Here is a 19707-nt window from a genome sequence, read left to right as displayed (position 1 = left end):
TGTGTTCCTCTGTGTTGCTATAGCAACAGCTACCTGCCTACTGTGTTTCTCTGTGTTGCTATAGCAACACCTGCCTGCCTACTGTGTTCCTCTGCGTTGCTATAGCAACACCTGCCTGCCTACTGTGTTCCTCTGTGTTGCTATAGCAACCTACCTGCCTACTGTGTTCCTCTGTGTTGCTATAGCAACACCTACCTGCCTACTGTGTTCCTCTGTGTTGCTATAGCAGAACCTACCTGCAATGCTGAGAGTCATTGTTCCATACAAGGTTGCAGATACCTTTCAGTATATTTTTCCCCAAATGAACCACGTCAAAATCACCTTTCAGTACATTGTGTTCACATAGTGAACCGTGACAAAACACTGGGTAACTTAATATAACTAGATATAATTTGATAGAGAATGTGAAGCTCTTATAAAATCTGAGAGATCGGAAAATAAACAACATTTTAGGGTGATCAGTAATCTGTTAGTAGTCAGTCCATGTTCTATCTGCTTCTCAACGAAAGACCTTCCGCTTGGTACTCTGCAGTAGAAAAGGATTTCCTGTTACAGTAATAGGTTTGGTAAGGATGGTTTTCACAGTAATAGGTTTGGGAAGGATGTTTTTTTACAGTAATATGTTTGGTAAGGATTTTTTTTACAGTAATAGGTTTGGTAAGGATGGTTTTTACAGTAATACGTTTGGTAAGGATGGTTTTTACAGTAATATGTTTGGTAAAGATGTTTTTTTACAGTAATAGGTTTGGTAAGGATGGTTTTTACAGTAATAGGTTTGGTAAGGATGGTTTTTACAGTAATACGTTTGGTAAGGATTGTTTTTACAGTAATATGTTTGGTAAGGATGGTTTTTACAGTAATAGGTTTTGGTAAGGATGGTTTTTACAGTAATAGGTTTGGTAAGGATGGTTTTTACAGTAATAGGTTTTGGTAAGGATGATTTTTACAGTAATACGTTTGGTAAGGATTGTTTTTAAAGTAATAGGTTTGGTAAGGATTGTTTTTACAGTGATAGGGTTTGGTAAGGTAGGTTTTTACAGTAATATGTTTGGTAAGGATGGTTTTTACAGTAATAGGTTTTGTAAGGATGTTTTTTACAGTAATAGCTTTTGGTAAGGATGGTTTTTACAGTAATAGGTTTCGGTAAGGATGGTTTTTACAGTAATAGTTTTGGTAAGGATGGTTTTTACAGTAATAGGTTTTGGTAAGGATGGTTTTTACAGTAATAGGTTTGGTAAGGATGGTTTTTACAGTAATACGTTTTTGGTATGGATGGTTTTTACAGTAAAAGGTTTTTGGTAAGGATGGTTTTTACTGTAATAGGTTTTTGGTAAGGATGGTTTTTACTGTAGCTGGTGGAGCAGTTAGTGAATATCATTAGCTTTTAAATGCCATTTGATATCCATAGTACGGTCTGGCTAGTGGCTAGTGGCTAGTGGCTAGTGGCTAGTGGCTAGTGCTCTGTAAGGAAGGAAACCACAGCCCCCGTCAGCACAGTCTAGTCTTTTGTGTGTTCTTGGTGTGGTGTTTCATCGTTACATTTTGATTCAAACATGTTATTGGCCTTGAGATGGAGAGTTTGATGTTGGGTCAATAGATTGAATAGTGCTTTTGGCTGACAATAGTGTTGTATGCAGTAGGGAGCTAAGCTCAGCACATTCAGGAAGATGAGTGACAGTGTTGAATTGAGGATTCTGACAGGCCTTACTGACTGCTAATGCTTTGCTTGAAGCTCGCCGGCATATTGCCCATTTGGCTTGATGTTACATCTTATTATTGGAGCTTAACCCCGTCCAGTTGCTCTGTATGCCCGTACTGACATATCTTTTACGTTCTTCTTCTCTTTTTTTTTTTGCGTGGCTTTCTGCATGCAGGGCTTGCTTCTGTCTTCTCTTTCTGGTGTCCTTCTTACTCGCAGTTCATGTTTCACTTTGTGTTTCAGATTCGTTTCGAGCTACATGGCTTCTTCTGTCTTCTGCTGTCTTTGTCTTCTTCTTTTTCTATATTTTTTCATTTTTTCCCCGCTTCTCTCCATATTTCTTACCTTCCCGTCCCTGTTCTATCCACACTTCCTGTCCTGCCCCCCTGTTTCCTATCTAATTTTAAGGACAATAACAATAATCGCCAATCTGTCATTAAAAATTATGATCTCTCCACAGTGACCAATGCCATGACGGGGATGAGCCCCTCCCCCTCTCTGTCCGCTCTGTCCAGTCGAGCCGGAACCATCGCCAGCCTCCACGACCGCATCATGATCAGCCCTGGCAACGAGCAGGCCATCGAGAGACTCAAGGTGAACTGAACACTGATTGGTTGATTAATTGATTGATTAATTGACTGATCGATTGATTAATTGATTACAGTCAGACATAATACCCCTCTACCCAACATATTGAACATAGACTCTGGGGGGGGGGGGGGGGGGGTTGACACACCCACAGATATGAATGATTTTGTGATTTCATCAGGAAACAGAGAAAATCATCGCAGAGCTCAATGAGACCTGGGAGGAGAAACTTCGCAGAACAGAAGCCATCAGAATGGAAAGGTGAGTTCTTTCAGCTTCCACATCTCTACTTACAGTAAAGACCTGCCTGCTGATAGTAAAGAAAGCCCCCTACAGTATCCGGGCTCCAAGGACCATGAAGATTAGGAGACCGTTGAAAGGCCCCTACAGTATCCGGGCCCCAAGGACCATGAAGATTAGGAGACCGTTGTACAACTGTCCATTAACTTTTTAATTTTTTATGAATTTGGCAAAGAATCATTTTGGAATGAAACATTTTTTTTGACAGTACAGTGAGAAATGTAGAGAAGGGGGGGGGGGGGCAGATAGCAGGGTCATAGACAGAGCGGGGGGTCAACCCCCCCCCCCCCCCCCCCCCCCGTCGCCAGGGGGCATGTGGTCCAGAGTCGGAAGCTTAGACCGCTACATTAGATGTCATCAGAACTCTCTGTTCTCTTCTACAGAGAGGCCCTGCTGGCTGAGATGGGTGTGGCCATGAGGGAAGATGGAATAACTGTGGGAGTTTTCTCCCCCAAGAAGGTAAGACAGCAACACATCACAGAATACATGTCACAGGTTTTTTAACATGAATAGTATGAACTCGAATAGTGTAATCGACACATGTACCACTAGCCATGGATGAGGATGAACAGGGGAGCAAGTCATGTTTAATTTGATGCCTTCCTATCAGGTATCGGGGGTTAGACCCAGAAGCAGACCGTGTCGAAGTAACAATGTTTATAACAGCAACAGGGGCAAAGGTACAGATGGCAGGCAGGCTCAGGATTAGAGGCAGGCAGAGTGGTCAGGTGGGCGGGTACAGGGTTAGGACAGGCAAGGGTCAAAAACCACGAGCATGAGAAGAGAGAGACTGGGGAAAAACTGGAGCTGACACAAAAAAAACGCTGGTTGACTTGACAAACGAGACGAACTGGCGACAGACAAACAGAGAACACAGGTATAAATACACAGGGGATAATGGGGAAGATGGGCGACACCTGGAGGGGGGTGGAGACAATCACAAAGACAGGTGTAACAGATCAGGGTATGACACATTCATGTTGATTTATTTCCAAGCCCTCGACATCACAGCAGAGCAGAAAGCCTGAGGCTGTGTTCATAGACACAGTAGGGCTGTTTTCACCCAATGAGGTTGGTCCCTCTGCAATGTCGCCTACACACTCCTCTCCCCCATCTGGAGTGTCCTACACACTCCTCTCCCCCATCTGGAGTCCCCTACACACTCCTCTCCCCCATCTGGAGTCCCCTACACACTCCTCTCCCCCATCTGGAGTCTCCTACACACTCCTCTCCCCCATCTGGAGTCTCCTACACACTCCTCTCCCCCATCTGGAGTCTCCTACACACTCCTCTCCCCCATCTGGAGTCTCCTACACACTCCTCTCCTCTCTGGAGTCTCCTACACACTCCTCTCCCCCATCTGGAGTCTCCTACACACTCTTCTCCCATCTGGAGTCTCCTACACACTCCTCTACTCTCTGGAGTCTCCTACACACTCCTCTCTGGAGTCTCCTACACACTCCTCTCCTCTCTGGAGTCTCCTACGCCTTTCTCTGTCTCTCTGAGTGCCTCAATAGACTGTAACATTTACAGATCCTGCTTCAGCTCTCCTCTTTCTCATAGAGAGCATGTATCAACACAAAGCATTTGTCAGCCCATATTAAAATGTTGAACATGTGCATCATCTATGTGCCTTCAGAAAGTATTCAAACTTGACTAATACCGAACTGTAATGTGTTTAAAAACCTGAATTCAAAATGGATTAAATCGATTTTTTCCCCCTCACCCATCTACACACAATACACCATAATGAAATAAGTGAATACGTGTTTTAATAAATGTTTGCTAACTTATTGAAAATGAAAATCATAAATATCTAATTGACATAATAATTCACATCCCTAAGTCAATACATGTTAGGCAGTGATTACAGCGGTGAGTTGAGTTCTTTTGCACACCTGGATTGTACAATCAAATCAAATCCAATTGTATTTGTCACATGCGCCAAATACAACAGGTAACAACCTTACCGTAAAATGCTTACTTACAAACCCTTAACCAACAATACAGTTCAAGAAATAGAGTTAAGAAGATAAACTAAAGTTAAATATTTAGTCAAAAGTAACACAATAAAATAACAATAACGAGGCTATGAACAGGGGGTACCGGTACCGAGTCAATCTGCGGGGGTACAGGTTAGTCGAGGTCATTTGTAAAGTGACCATGCTTAGATAATAAACAGAGTGCAGCAGCAGCGTTACATTACATTACAGCCTTTTTCTAAAATTGACTCATAATTTTTTTTTGCCCTCATCACAATTGAACCCAGCATCGTCCGGGTTTGGCCGGTGTAGGCCGTCATTGTAAATAAGAATTTCAAATCAAATCAAATGTTATTGATCACATACACATGGTTAGCAGATGTTAATGCGAGTGTAGCGAAATGCTTGTGCTTCTAGTTCCGAAAATGCAGTAATAACCAACATGTAATATAACCTAACAATTTCACAACAACTACCTTATACACACAAGTGTAAAGGAATGAATATGAATATGTACATACAAATATATGAATGAGTGATGCCCAAACGGCATAGGCAAGATGCAGTAGATGTTATAGAGTGCAGTATATATGAGATGAGTAATGTAGGGTATGTAAACATTATATTAAGTGACATTGTTTAAAGTGGCTAGTGATACATTTAATTACATAAAGATGGCAAGATGCAGTAGATGGTATAGAGTGCAGTATATACATATGAGATGAGTAATGTAGGGTATGTAAACATTATATAAAGTGGCATTGTTTAAAGTGGCTAGTGATACATTTATTACATACATTTTTCATTATTAAAGTGGCTAGAGTTGAGTCAGTATGTTGGCAGCAGCCACTCAATGTTAGTGGTGGCTGTTTAACAGTCTGATGGCCTTGAGATAGAAGCTGTTTTTCAGTCTCTCGGTCCCTGCTTTGATGCACCGAGACTGACCTCGCCTTCTGGATGATAGCGGGGTGAACAGGCAGTGGCTCGGGTGGTTGTTGTCCTTGATGATCTTTTTGGTCTTCCTGTGACATCGGGTGGTGTAGGTGTCCTGGAGGGCAGGTAGTTTGCACCCGGTGATGCGTTCTGCAGACCTCACTACCCTCTGGAGAGCCTTACGGTTGTGGGCGGAGCAGTTGCTGTACCAGGCGGTGATACAGCCCGATAGGATGCTCTCGATTGTGCATCTGTAAAAGTTTGTGAGTGTTTTTGGTGACAAGCCGAATTTCTTCAGCCTCCTGAGGTTGAAGAGCCGCAGCACCACGCTGTCTGTGTGGGTGGACCGTTTCAGTTTGTCCGTGATGTGTATGCCGAGGAACTTAAAACTTTCCACCTTCTCCACTACTGTCCCGTCAATGTAGATAGGGGGTGCTCCTTCTGCTGTTTCCTGAAGTCCACGATCATCTCCTTTGTTTTGTTGACATTGAGTGTGAGGTTATTTTCCTGACACCTTACCTCCTCCCTGTAGGCCGTCTCATCGTTGTTGGTAATCAAGCCTACCACTGTAGTGTCGTCTGCAAACTTGATGATTGAGTTGGAGGCGTGCGTGGCCACGGAGTCGTGGGTGAACAGGAAGTACATGAGAGGGCTCAGAACGCACCCTTGTGGGGACCCAGTGTTGAGGATCAGCGGGGTGGAGATGTTGTTACCTACCCTCACCACCTGGGGGGCGGCCCGTCAGGAAGTCCAGGACCCAGTTGCACAGGGCGGGGTTGAGACCCAGGGCCTCCAGCTTGATGACGAGTTTGGAGGTTACTATGGTGTTAAATGCTGAGCTGTAATCGATGAACAGCATTCTCACATGGGTATTCCTCTTGTCCAGAAGGTTTAGGGCAGTGTGCAGTGGGATCGCGATTGCATCGTCAGTGGACCTATTGGGGCGGTAAACAAATTGGAGTGGGTCTAGGGTGTCAGGTAGGGTGGAGGTAACATGATCCTTGACTAGTCTCTCAAAGCACTTCATGATGACAGAAGTGAGTGCTACGGGGCGGTAGTCATTTAGCTCAGTTACCTTCACTTTCTTGGGAACAGGAACAATGGTGGACCTCTTGAAGCACGTGGGAACAGCAGACGGGGATAAGGATTGATTGAATATGTCTGTAAACACACCAGCCAGCTGGTCTGCGCATGCTCTGAGGACGCGGCCGGGGATGCCGTCTGGGCCTGCAGCCTTGCGAGGGTTAAAACGTTTAAATGTTTTACTCACCTCGTCTGCAGTGAAGGAGAGCCCGCAGGTTTTGGTAGCGGGCCGTGTCAGTGACAATGTATTGTCCTCAAATCGAGCCAAAAGGTTTTTTAGTCTGTCTGGGAGCAAGACATCGTGGTCCGCGACGAGGCTGTTTTTTATTTTGTAATCCGTGATTGACTGTAGACCCTGCCACATACGTCTCGTGTCTGAGCCGTTGAATTGCGACTCCACTTTGTCTCTATACTGACGCTTAGCTGGTTTGATTGCCTTGCGGAGGGAATAGCTACACTGTTTGTATTCGGTCATGTTTCCGGTCACCTTGCCCTGATTAAAAGCAGTGGTTCGAGCTTTCAGTTTTGCACGGTTTCTGGTTGGGGAATGTTTTAATAGACGCTGTGGGTACTACATCACCGATGCACTTGCTAATAAACTCGCTCACCGAATCAGCGTATTCGTCAATGTTGTTGTTAGCCGCAATGCGGAACATATCCCAGTCCACGTGATCGAAGCAATCTTGAAGCGTGGAATCCGATTGGTTGGACCAGCGTTGAACAGACCTCAGCGCGGGAGCTTCCTGTTTTAGTTTCTGTCTATAGGCTGGGAGAAACAAAATGGAGTCGTGGTCAGCTTTTCCAAAGGGAGGGCGGGGGAGGACCTTATAAGCGTCGCAGAAGTTAGAATAACAGTGATCTAGGGTTTTGCCAGCCCTGGTAGCACAATCGATATGCTGATAGAATTTGGGGAGCCTTGTTTTCAGATTAGCCTTGTTAAAATCTCCAGCTACAGTAAATGCACCGAATACAACAGGTGGAGACCTTACCGTGAAATGCTTACATCAGGATATGTGGTTTCCAGTTTACATAGTCGAATGAAGTTCTTTCAGAGCCATCGATGTGTCTGCTTGGGTGGAATATACACGACTGTGATTATGATCGAAGAGAATTCTCTTGGTAGATAATGCGGTCGGCATTTGATTGTGAGGAATTCTAAGGCAGGTGAACAAAATTACTTGAGTTCCTGTATGTTGTTACGATCACACCACGTCTCGTTAATCATAAGGCATACACCCCCGCGCTTCTTCTTACCAGAGAGATGTTTGTTTCTGTCGGCGCGATGCGTGAAGAAACCAGGTGGCTGTACCGATTCTGATAGCGTGTCTTGAGTGAGCCATGGTTTCCGTGAATCAAAGACCGTTACGGTCTCTGATGTCTTAAAGGATTCAGACCCTTTATTCAGGGCGAGACCCAGATGCAGACACGGGAGGCAGATGGTTTGAGTCTCTGATATTTATTATAATCCAAGGGGCAGGCAAAGAGAATAGTTGTGGACAGGCAAAAGATCATAAACAAGGTCAGAGTCCAGGAGGTACAGAGTGGCAGGCAGGCTCGAGGTCAGGGCAGGTGGTATGGTATGGCAGGCGGGTTCAAAGTCAAGGCAGGCAAGGGTCAAAACCGGGAGAATTAGCAAAACAGAGAAAAGGAAAAACCAGGAAAACATGCTGGTTGACTTGACAAAACAAGATGAACTGGCAACAGACAAACAGGGAACACAGGAATAGGTGGCCAGGGACTAATGGGGAAAACAGGTGACACCTGGAGGTGGGTGGAGACAATCACAGAGACAGGTGAAACTGATCAGGGCGTGACAGCTGAAGCACCTTTGACAGCGATTACGACCTCGAGTCTTCTTGGGTATGACGCAACAAGCTCGGCACACCTGTATTTGGGGAGTTTCTCCCAATCTTCTCTGCAGATCCTGTCAAGCACTGTCAGGTTGCATGGGGAGCATCGCTGCACAGCTATTTTCAGGTCTCTCCAGAGATGTTAGATCGGGTTGAAGTCTGGGCTCTGGCTGGGCCACTCAAGAACATTCAGAGACTTGTCCCGAAGCCCCTCCTGCGTTGTCTTGGCTGTGTGCTTAGGGTTGTTGTCCTGTTGGGAGGTGAACCTTCACCCCAGTCTGAGGTCCTGAGTGCTCTGGAGCAGGTTTTCATCGAGGAGCTCTCTGTACTTTGCTCCGTTCATCTTTCCCTCGTTCCTGACTATTCTCCCAGTCCCTGCTGATGTAAGGACTGGGTGTCGGAGTGCGAAGTCAGGCGTAGGAAGACAGAGGATACAATGATCACATTAATTTAATGAACCACTGACAAACAACGGCCACCCCACTTGACACTGGGTGCTCCCAATAAACTGCCCCAGACACGGGGAACGAAAACAAAAAAGATCAGTGGCAGCTAATAGGCCGGTGACGACGACCGCCGAGCGCCACCCGAACGGGAAGGAGAGCCTGCCTCGGTCGGAGTCGTGACAGCCGATGAAATTCCTGGATATTCCCGGAGCTAAAAATGTCCCTGTTCTTCCATGGCCAGTATACTCACCAGACATGTCACCTAACAGCATGTTCCAGTTCCTGCCAATGTCCAGCAATGTAAAGTTTCTGACCTGTTTTATGTTGTTTTTGTATGTGTATATGGTCAGGGCGTGAGTTTTGGGTGGGCAGTCTATGTTTTCTGTTTCTATGTTGGTTTTGGGTTGCCTGGTATGGCTCTTAATTAGAGGCAGGTGTTTTGCGTTTTCCTCTAATTGAGAGTCATATTTAGGTAGGGTGTTCTCACTGTTTGTTTGTGGGTGATTGTCTCCTGTGTCGTCGATGTATGTACCATACGGGACTGTTTGGTTGTTCGTTCGTTTTGATGTAGTCTGTTCCTGTCCATGAGTTTTACGTTTTAGTTATGTAAGTTCATGTTCAGGTTTTCGTCTACGTCGTTTTCTTGTTTTGTAAATTTGTAAGTGTTTGTTTTCGTGTGCCGTCGTGTCAATAAAGAGATGGCATATTTCCCTAATGCTGCATATTGGTACACTGATCCTTCTCTCCTCTCCTCGTCCGAGGAAGAGGAGGACAACAGCCTTTACAGAATCACCCACCACAATAGGACCAAGCGGCAAGGGAGAGCTCAACAGAGCAACAAGGACTCCTGGACTTGGGAGGAGATCCTGGACGGTAGAGGACCCTGGGCTCAGCCAGGGGAATATCGCCGTCCAAAGGCGGAGTTGGAGGCAGCGAAGGCAGAGAGGCGCTGGTATGAGGAGACAGCGCGGCGACGCGGTTGGGAGCCCGTGAGTCAGACCCAAAAATTTCTTGGGGGGGGCACACGAGGAGTGTGGCAAAGCCGGGTAGGATACCTGAGCCAACTCCCCGTGCTTACCGTGGAGGTAGAAGGCGTCGTACTGGTAAGACACCGTGTTATGCGGTAAAGTGCACGGTGTCCCCAGTACGCGTGCTTAGCCCAGTGCGGGCTATTCCACCTTGCCGCACTGGGAGGGCTAAGTTGGGCATCGAGCTGGATGTCATGAAGCCGGCCCAACGCATCTGGCCACCAGTGCGTCTTCTCGGGCCGGCATACATGGCACCAGCCTTACGAGTGGTGTCCCCGGTTTGCCAGTATAGCCCAGTGCGGGCTATTCCACCTCGCCGCACTGGCAGGGCTACGGGCACCATTCAACCTGGTAAGGTTGGGCAGGCTCGGTGCTCAAGAGCACGTGTCCTCCTTCACGGTCCGGTATACCCGGTGCCACCTCCATGTACCAGTCCTCCGGTGGCAGCCCCCCGTACCAGGCTGTCTCTCCGGGTTCTCTCTCCAGCTGTTTCCTCCTCTCCAGCGCAGCCAGTGCCTAGACCACGCACCAGGCTGTCTCTCCTTCTCCTCCCTACAGAGCCGTCCTGCCATGACCAGCCAGAGCCGTCTTGCCATGACCAGCCAGAGCCGTCCTGCCATGACCAGCCAGAGCCGTCCTGCCATGACCAGCCAGAGCCGTCCTGCCATGACCAGCCAGAGCCGTCCTGCCATGACCAGTCAGAGCCGTCCTGCTATGACCTGCCAGAGCCGTCCTGCTATGACCTGCCAGAGCCGTCCTGCCATGACCTGCCAGAGCCGTCCAGCCAGGACCTGCCAGAGCCGTCCAGCCAGGACCTGCCAGAGCCGTCCAGCCAGGACCTGCCAGAGCCGTCCAGCCAGGACCTGCCAGAGCCGTCCAGCCAGGACCTGCCAGAGCCGTCCAGCCAGGACCTGCCAGGGTTCCTCAGCCAGGACCTGCCAGGGTTCCTCAGCCAGGACCTGCCAGGGTTCCTCAGCCAGGACCTGCCAGAGTCCCTCAGCCAGGACCTGCCAGAGTTCCTCAGCCAGGACCTGCCAGAGTCCCTCAGCCAGGACCTGCCAGAGTCCCTCAGCCAGGATCTGCCAGAGTCTCTCAGCCGGGACCTGCCGCCCCTTATCCCGGTGCTGCCCCTTGTCCCGGTGCTGCCCCTTATCCCGGTGCTGCCCCTTATCCCGGTGCTGCCCCTTGTCCCGGTGCTGCCCCTTGTCCCGGTGCTGCGCCTTATCCCGGTGCTGCCCCTTATCCTTGATTTATCCCTCTGTCCCGGTGCTGTCCCTGTCATGGATTTTACAAAGAGGATTTTGTGGGATATGGGTGGACATTTTTAGGGGTAGATGGAGGTTGGGATTGACTATGGTGGGGTGGGGACCTCGCCCGGAGCCTGAGCCACCACCGTGGTCAGATGCCCACCCAGACCCTCCCCTAGACTTTGTGCTGGTGCGCCCGGAGTTCGCACCTTATGGGGGGGTTATGTCACGTTCCTGACCTATTTATGTTAGTTTGTTATGTGTGTTAGTTGGTCAGGACGTGAGGTTGGGTGGGCATTCTATGTTTTCTGTTTCTGTGTTGGTTTTGGGTTGCCTGGTATGGCTCTTAATTAGAGGCAGGTGTTTGGCGTTCCTCTAATTAAGAGTCATATTTAGGTAGGCGTTGTCACAGTGTTCGTTGTGGGTGATTGTCTTCCGTGTCTGTGTAATTGTTTGCACCATACGGGACTGTATACGGTTTGTTCGGTTTGTGTAGTCTAAATGTCCTATTCGTGCGTTCTTCTTGTTTTATGTAAGTTCGTCGTATAGGTCTGTCTTCACCGTTTTGTTGTTTTGTTAGTTTATACAAGTTCGTGTCTTTGTTAAATAAATATGTGTTCAAACTTCGCTGCGCCTTGGTTCCCTCAATACTCCTCCTTTTCGGGCGAAGAGGAGGAGGACTGCCGTTACAAGCAACTTCGCTCAGCCATTGAAGCAGGCCAAAATCAACAGCCTGATCAACTCCATGTGAAGGAGATGTGTCGCGCTGCATGAGACAAATGCTGTTCACACCAGATACTGACTGGTTTTCTGATCCACTCCCCTAAAGGTTTTTGTGACAAACATATCTGTATTCCCAGTCACGTGAAATCCACAGATTAGGGCCTCGTGAATTCATTTAAATGAACTGATTTCCTCATATGAACTGTAACTCAGTAAAACCTTTGAAATTGTTGCATGTTGGCTCAGTGATACATTAGTCTCTGTAGCCCTATCTGGAACCGGACTGTTATGTACAGTTTTACAGCAGGGGAGGACTGTCACGTTCCTGACCTATTTATGTTAGTTTTGTGTGTTAGTTGGTCAGGACGTGAGGTTGGGTGGGCATTCTATGTTTTCTGTTTCTATGTTGGTTTATGGGTTGCCTGGTATGGCTCTTAATTAGAGGCAGGTGTTTGGCGTTCCTCTAATTAAGAGTCATATTTAGGTAGGTGTTTTCACAGTGTTCGTTGTGGGTGGTTGTCTCCTGTGTCTGTGTCTATGTTTGCACCATACGGGACTGTATACGGTTTGTTCGTTTCATGTAGTCTGTTCCTGTTCATTTCGTTCTTCACGTTGTATGTAAGTTCGTCGTTCAGGACTGTCTACTTTCGTTTTGTTATTTTGTATCATTTTCAAGTATAGTTCGTTTTGTCTTGTTAAATAAATTCATCATGTCATTTCAACGCGCTGCACCTTGGTTCAATCCCTGCTCCTCCTCTTCTGATGAAGAGGAGGAGGATTATCGTAACAAGGACATTAACCAACTGTTTCCTTTTTAAATGTGGTCTCCTCATGGAAATAGGACGTTGATTAATTTAGTCTTCCCCTTTTAATCTACTGCATTATTCATAGCAAACAAAACCCTACTCATTGTGCTTCAAACAGCAGAGCTCAGAAAAGCAAACACATTATGTATGTGTTTACTATATTTAGTAATATTTATAGCACTTCTGTTTCATTATGTATGTGTTATTATATTTAGGAATATTTATAGCACTTCTGTTTGCTAGAAGAGCCATCTGTGTTTGATGGGTATTAGTAATGTTGTGGATCCCTAGAGACTGTCTGCATGTCTTAGGACTGTCTGCATCATCTACTATAGTGAATTTCTAGTTGTGTCTAAAATGGAACCGTAGTAACTTCATAGCGCCCCTTTGGGCCTTGGGCAAAAGTAGTGTACTGTATAGGGAATAGGGTGCTGTTTAAGACGCAGGGCTCTGTGTTGATCAAAATGAAACCAGATCTATGCTCTGTGTTTATCTACCTGAAACCAGATCTATGCTCTGTGCTTATCTACCTGAAACCAGATCTATGCTCTGTGTTTATCTACCTGAAACCAGATCTATGCTCTGTGTCTATCTACCTGAAACCAGATCTATGCTCTGTGTTCATCTACCTGAAACCAGATCTATGCTCTGTGCTTATCTACCTGAAACCAGATCTGTGCTCTGTGTCTATCTACCTGAAACCAGATCTATGCTCTGTGTCTATCTACCTGAAACCAGATCTATGCTCTGTGTTCATCTACCTGAAACCAGATCTATGCTCTGTGCTTATCTACCTGAAACCAGATCTATGCTCTGTGTCTATCTACCTGAAACCAGATCTATGCTCTGTGTTTATCTACCTGAAACCAGATCTATGCTCTGTGTTTATCTACCTGAAACCAGATCTATGCTCTGTGTCTATCTACCTGAAACCAGATCTATGCTCTGTGTTTATCTACCTGAAACCAGATCTATGCTCTGTGTCTATCTACCTGAAACCAGATCTATGCTCTGTGTTTATCTACCTGAAACCAGATCTATGCTCTGTGTCTATCTACCTGAAACCAGATCTATGCTCTGTGTTCATCTACCTGAAACCAGATCTATGCTCTGTGTTTATCTACCTGAAACCAGATCTATGCTCTGTGTTTATCTACCTGAAACCAGATCTATGCTATGTGTTTATCTACCTGAAACCAGATCTATGCTATGTGTTTATCTACCTGAAACCAGATCTATGCTCTGTGTTTATCTACCTGAAACCAGATCTATGCTCTGTGTTTATCTACCTGAAACCAGATCTATGCTATGTGTTTATCTACCTGAAACCAGATCTATGCTCTGTGTTTATCAACCTGAAACCAGATCTATGCTCTGTGTTTATCTACCTGAAACCAGATCTATGCTCTGTGTTTATCTACCTGAAACCAGATCTATGCATGAATATGTTTTTATTCAATTAAAATGTGATGTGTGGAATAAGTGACTGAATATATTTATCTGAAATTAGGTTGAACAGATTATATGGCCTCTCATTTAATTAATTAGACAACATATACATTTACTCTAGAATGAACCCATATGAACTCTCCTTGTTGTAGACTCCTCACCTGGTGAACCTTAACGAGGACCCCCTGATGTCAGAGTGTCTGCTGTACTACATCAAAGATGGCATCACCAGGTAAGAGAACATAGAGAGAACATAGAGAGAACATAGAGATATTGACCAGGTAAGAGAACATAGATATTGACCAGGTAAGAGAACATAGAGATATTGACCAGGTAAGAGAACATAGATATTGACCAGGTAAGAGAGAACATAGATATTGACCAGGTAAGAGAACATAGAAATTGACCAGGTAAGAGAGAACATAGATATTGACCAGGTAAGAGAGAACATAGATATTGACCAGGTAAGAGAGAACATAGAGATATTGACCAGGTAAGAGAGAACATAGATATTGACCAGGTAAGAGAGAACATAGATATATTGACCAGGTAGGAGGGAACATAGATATTGACCAGGTAAGAGAGAACATAGATATTGACCAGGTAAGAGAGAACATAGATATTGACCAGGTAAGAGGGAACATAGATATTGACCAGGTAAGAGAGAACATAGATATTGACCAGGTAAGAGAGAACATAGATATTGACCAGGTAAGAGGGAACATAGATATTGACCAGGTAAGAGAGAACATAGATATTGACCAGGTAAGAGAACATAGATATTGACCAGGTAAGAGAACATAGATATTGACCAGGTAAGAGAGAACATAGATATTGACCAGGTAAGGGAGAACATAGATATTGACCAGGTAAGAGAGAACATAGATATTGACCAGGTAAGAGAACATAGATATTGACCAGGTAAGAGAGAACATAGAGATATTGACCAGGTAAGAGGGAACATAGATATTGACCAGGTAAGAGGGAACATAGATATTGACCAGGTAAGAGAGAACATAGATATTGACCAGGTAAGAGGGAACATAGAGATATTGACCAGGTAAGAGGGAACATAGATATTGACCAGGTAAGAGAGACCATAGATATTGACCAGGTAAGAGAGAACATAGATATTGACCAGGTAAGAGAGAACATAGATATTGACCAGGTAAGAGGGAACATAGATATTGACCAGGTAAGAGGGAACATAGATATTGACCAGGTAAGAGAACATAGATATTGACCAGGTAAGAGAGAACATAGATATATTGACCAGGTAAGAGGGAACATAGAGATATTGACCAGCTAAGAGAACATAGATATATTGACCAGGTAAGAGAACACAGAGATATTGACCAGCTAAGAGAGAACATTCATTCAGCAGAGAAATGTATACCTTAACAAGAACGAAATGTTAATTAAAAAAAAATATATGTATATATTGTCACGTACACTGGATCGGTGCAGTGAAATGCGTTGTTTTACAGGATCACCCATAATTGTACTGCACTCCTGGATCCATCAAGGTTAAGTGCCTTGCTCAAGGGCACTTCGACGTATTTTTCACCTTGTCGGCTCGGGGATTCAAACCAGCGACCTTTCGGGTTTACTGGCCCAACGTTCATTTACATTGGTGACGTAGAAAAGCACCTTGTGGCTTTTCCAAACCTTACTCCTTCATTTAGTTGCCTACTAATCATGTGGTTGCCCCTCTTTCCATCGCCGTCCCAACGCTGTCTCCTCTTTCCCAGGGTCGGTCGTGTGGACGCCAGCAGCAGACAGGACATTGTCCTCAGTGGTCACTTCATCAAGGACGAACACTGTACCTTCACCTCCACCACGGGACCCATGGGAGAAAGTGAGATACTACACTATTGTGACTGACTACCCTTAGTACTTGCTACCCTGCTACACTATTGTGACTGATACTTACTACCCTGCTACACTATTGTGACTGATACTTACTACTCTGCTACACTTTTGTGACTGATACTTACTACCCTGCTACACTATTGTGACTGATACTTACTACCCTGCTACACTATTGTGACTGATACTTACTACCCTGCTACACTATTGTGACTGATACTTACTACCCTGCTACACTATTGTGACTGATACTTACTACCCTGCTACACTATTGTGACTGATACTTACTACCCTGCTACACTATTGTGACTGATACTTACTACCCTGCTACACTATTGTGACTGATACTTACTACTCTGCTACACTATTGTGACTGATACTTACTACTCTGCTACACTATTGTGACTGATACTTACTACCATGCTACTTATTGTGACTGATACCTACTACCCTGCTACACTATTGTGACTGATACTTACTACCATGCTACACTATTGTGACTGATACTTACTACCCTGCTACACTATTGTGACTGATACTTACTACTCTGCTACACTATTGTGACTGATACTTACTACCCTGCTACACTATTGTGACTGATACTTACTACCCTGCTACACTATTGTGACTGATACTTACTACTCTGCTACACTATTGTGACTGATACTTACTACTCTGCTACACTATTGTGACTGATACTTGCTACCCTGCTACACTATTGTGACTGATACTTACTACCCTGCTACACTATTGTGACTGATACTTACTACTCTGCTACACTATTGTGACTGATACTTACTACCCTGATACACTATTGTGACTGATACTTACTACTCTGCTACACTATTGTGACTGATACTTACTACCCTGCTACACTATTGTGACTGATACTTGCTACCCTGCTACACTATTGTGACTGATACTTACTACCCTGCTACACTATTGTGACTGATACTTACTACTCTGCTACACTATTGTGACTGATACTTACTACCCTGATACACTATTGTGACTGATACTTACTACTCTGCTACACTATTGTGACTGATACTTACTACCCTGCTACACTATTGTGACTGATACTTGCTACCCTGCTACACTATTGTGACTGATACTTACTACCCTGCTACACTATTGTGACTGATACTTACTACCCTGCTACACTATTGTGACTGATACTTACTACTCTGCTACACTATTGTGACTGATACTTACTACCCTGCTACACTATTGTGACTGATACTTACTACCCTGCTACACTATTGTGACTGATACTTACTACCCTGCTACACTATTGTGACTGATACTTACTACCCTGCTACACTATTGTGACTGACTACCCTTAGTACTTACTACCCTGCTACACTATTGTGACTGATACTTACTACCCTGCTACACTATTGTGACTGATACTTACTACCCTGCTACACTATTGTGACTGATACTTACTACTCTGCTACACTATTGTGACTGATACTTACTACCCTGCTACACTATTGTGACTGATACTTACTACCCTGCTACACTATTGTGACTGATACCTACTACCCTGCTACACTATTGTGACTGATACTTACTACCATGCTACACTATTGTGACTGATACTTACTACCCTGCTACACTATTGTGACTGATACTTACTACCCTGCTACACTATTGTGACTGATACTTACTACTCTGCTACACTATTGTGACTGACACCCTACTACCCTGCTACACTATTGTGACTGATACTTACTACCCTGCTACACTATTGTGACTGATACTTACTACTCTGCTACACTATTGTGACTGATACTTACTACCCTGCTACACTATTGTGACTGATACTTACTACCCTGCTACACTATTGTGACTGATACCTACTACCCTGCTACACTATTGTGACTGATACTTACTACCCTGCTACACTATTGTGACTGATACGTACTACTCTGCTACACTATTGTGACTGACACTTACTACCCTGCTACACTATTGTGACTGATACTTACTACCCTGCTACACTATTGTGACTGACTACTCTGCTACACTATTGTGACTGACTACTCTGCTACACTATTGTGACTGATACTTACTACCCTGCTACACTATTGTGAATGATACTTACTACCCTGCTACACTATTGTGACTGATACTTACTACCCTTCTACACTATTGTGACTGATACTTACTACCCTGCTACACTATTGTGACTGATACTTACTACCCTGCTACACTATTGTGACTGATACTTACTACCCTTCTACACTATTGTGACTGATACTTACTACCCTGCTACACTATTGTGACTGACTACTCTGCTACACTATTGTGACTGATACTTACTACTCTGCTACACTATTGTGACTGACTACTCTGCTACACTATTGTGACTGATACTTACTACCCTGATACACTATTGTGACTGATACTTACTACCCTGCTACACTATTGTGACAGACTACTCTGCTACACTATTGTGACTGTTACTTACTACGCTGCTACACTATTGTGACTGACTACTCTGCTACACTATTGTGACTGACTACTCTGCTATACTATTGTGACTGATACTTACTACCCTGATACACTATTGTGACTGATACTCACTACTCTGATACACTATTGTGACTGATACTCACTACTCTGCTACACTATTGTGACTGATACTTACTACCCTGCTACACTATTGTGACTGATACTTACTACTCTGCTACACTATTGTGACTGACACCCTACTACCCTGCTACACTATTGTGACTGATACTTACTACCCTGCTACACTATTGTGACTGACACCCTACTACCCTGCTACACTATTGTGACTGATACTTACTACCCTGCTACACTATTGTGACTGATACTTACTACCCTGCTACACTATTGTGACTGATACTTACTACCCTGCTACACTATTGTGACTGATACCTACTACCCTGCTACACTATTGTGACTGATACTTACTACCCTTCTACACTATTGTGACTGATACTTACTACCCTGCTACACTATTGTGACTGATACTTACTACCCTGCTACACTATTGTGACTGATACTTACTACCCTGCTACACTATTGTGACTGATACTTACTACCCTGCTACACTATGGTGACTGATACTTACTACCCTGCTACACTATTGTGACTGATACTTACTACCCTGCTACACTATTGTGACTGATACTTACTACCCTGATACACTATTGTGACTGTTACTTACTACCCTGCTACACTATTGTGACTGATACTTACTACCCTGCTACACTATTGTGACTGATACTTACTACCCTGCTACACTATTGTGACTGATACTTACTACTCTGCTACACTATTGTGACTGACACCCTGCTACACTATTGTGACTGACACCCTACTACCCTTGTGTGACTGACACCACACTACCCTGGTGTGACTGACACCCTACTACCCTGTTGTGACTGACACCCTGCTACCCTGTTGTGACTGACACCCTACTAACCTGTTGTGACTGACACCCTACTACCCTTGTGTGACTGACACCACACTACCCTGTTGTGACTCACACCCTACTAACCTGTTGTGACTGACACCCTACTACCCTGTTGTGACTGACACCAAACTACCCTGTTGTGACTGACACCCTACTACCCTGTTGTGACTGACACCCTGCTACCCTGTTGTGACTGACACCCTGCTACCCTGTTGTGACTGACACCCTGCTACCCTGTTGTGACTGACACCCT

General features: G+C 44.9%; 1 protein-coding gene across 1 annotated transcript in view; it reads left to right on the top strand.

Annotated features, from left to right (window-relative positions):
• kif1aa (kinesin family member 1Aa) overlaps positions 1-19707 on the top strand; it is a gene marked incomplete in the record, with an annotated part of 191337 nt that overhangs the window by 90408 nt on the left and 81222 nt on the right. Inside the window, 5 exon segments of the mRNA XM_055943926.1 lie at positions 2160-2293; positions 2469-2548; positions 2971-3046; positions 14287-14366; positions 15886-15992. Coding sequence (XP_055799901.1) covers positions 2160-2293; positions 2469-2548; positions 2971-3046; positions 14287-14366; positions 15886-15992 — 477 coding nt within the window.

This window comes from Salvelinus fontinalis, chromosome 14, assembly GCF_029448725.1.
Source record: "Salvelinus fontinalis isolate EN_2023a chromosome 14, ASM2944872v1, whole genome shotgun sequence".
In the NCBI taxonomy this organism is placed as follows: Eukaryota; Metazoa; Chordata; class Actinopteri; order Salmoniformes; family Salmonidae; genus Salvelinus; species Salvelinus fontinalis.
Note: the sequence above shows the minus strand (reverse complement) of the source record. Positions and strands in the feature narration are given on the sequence as shown.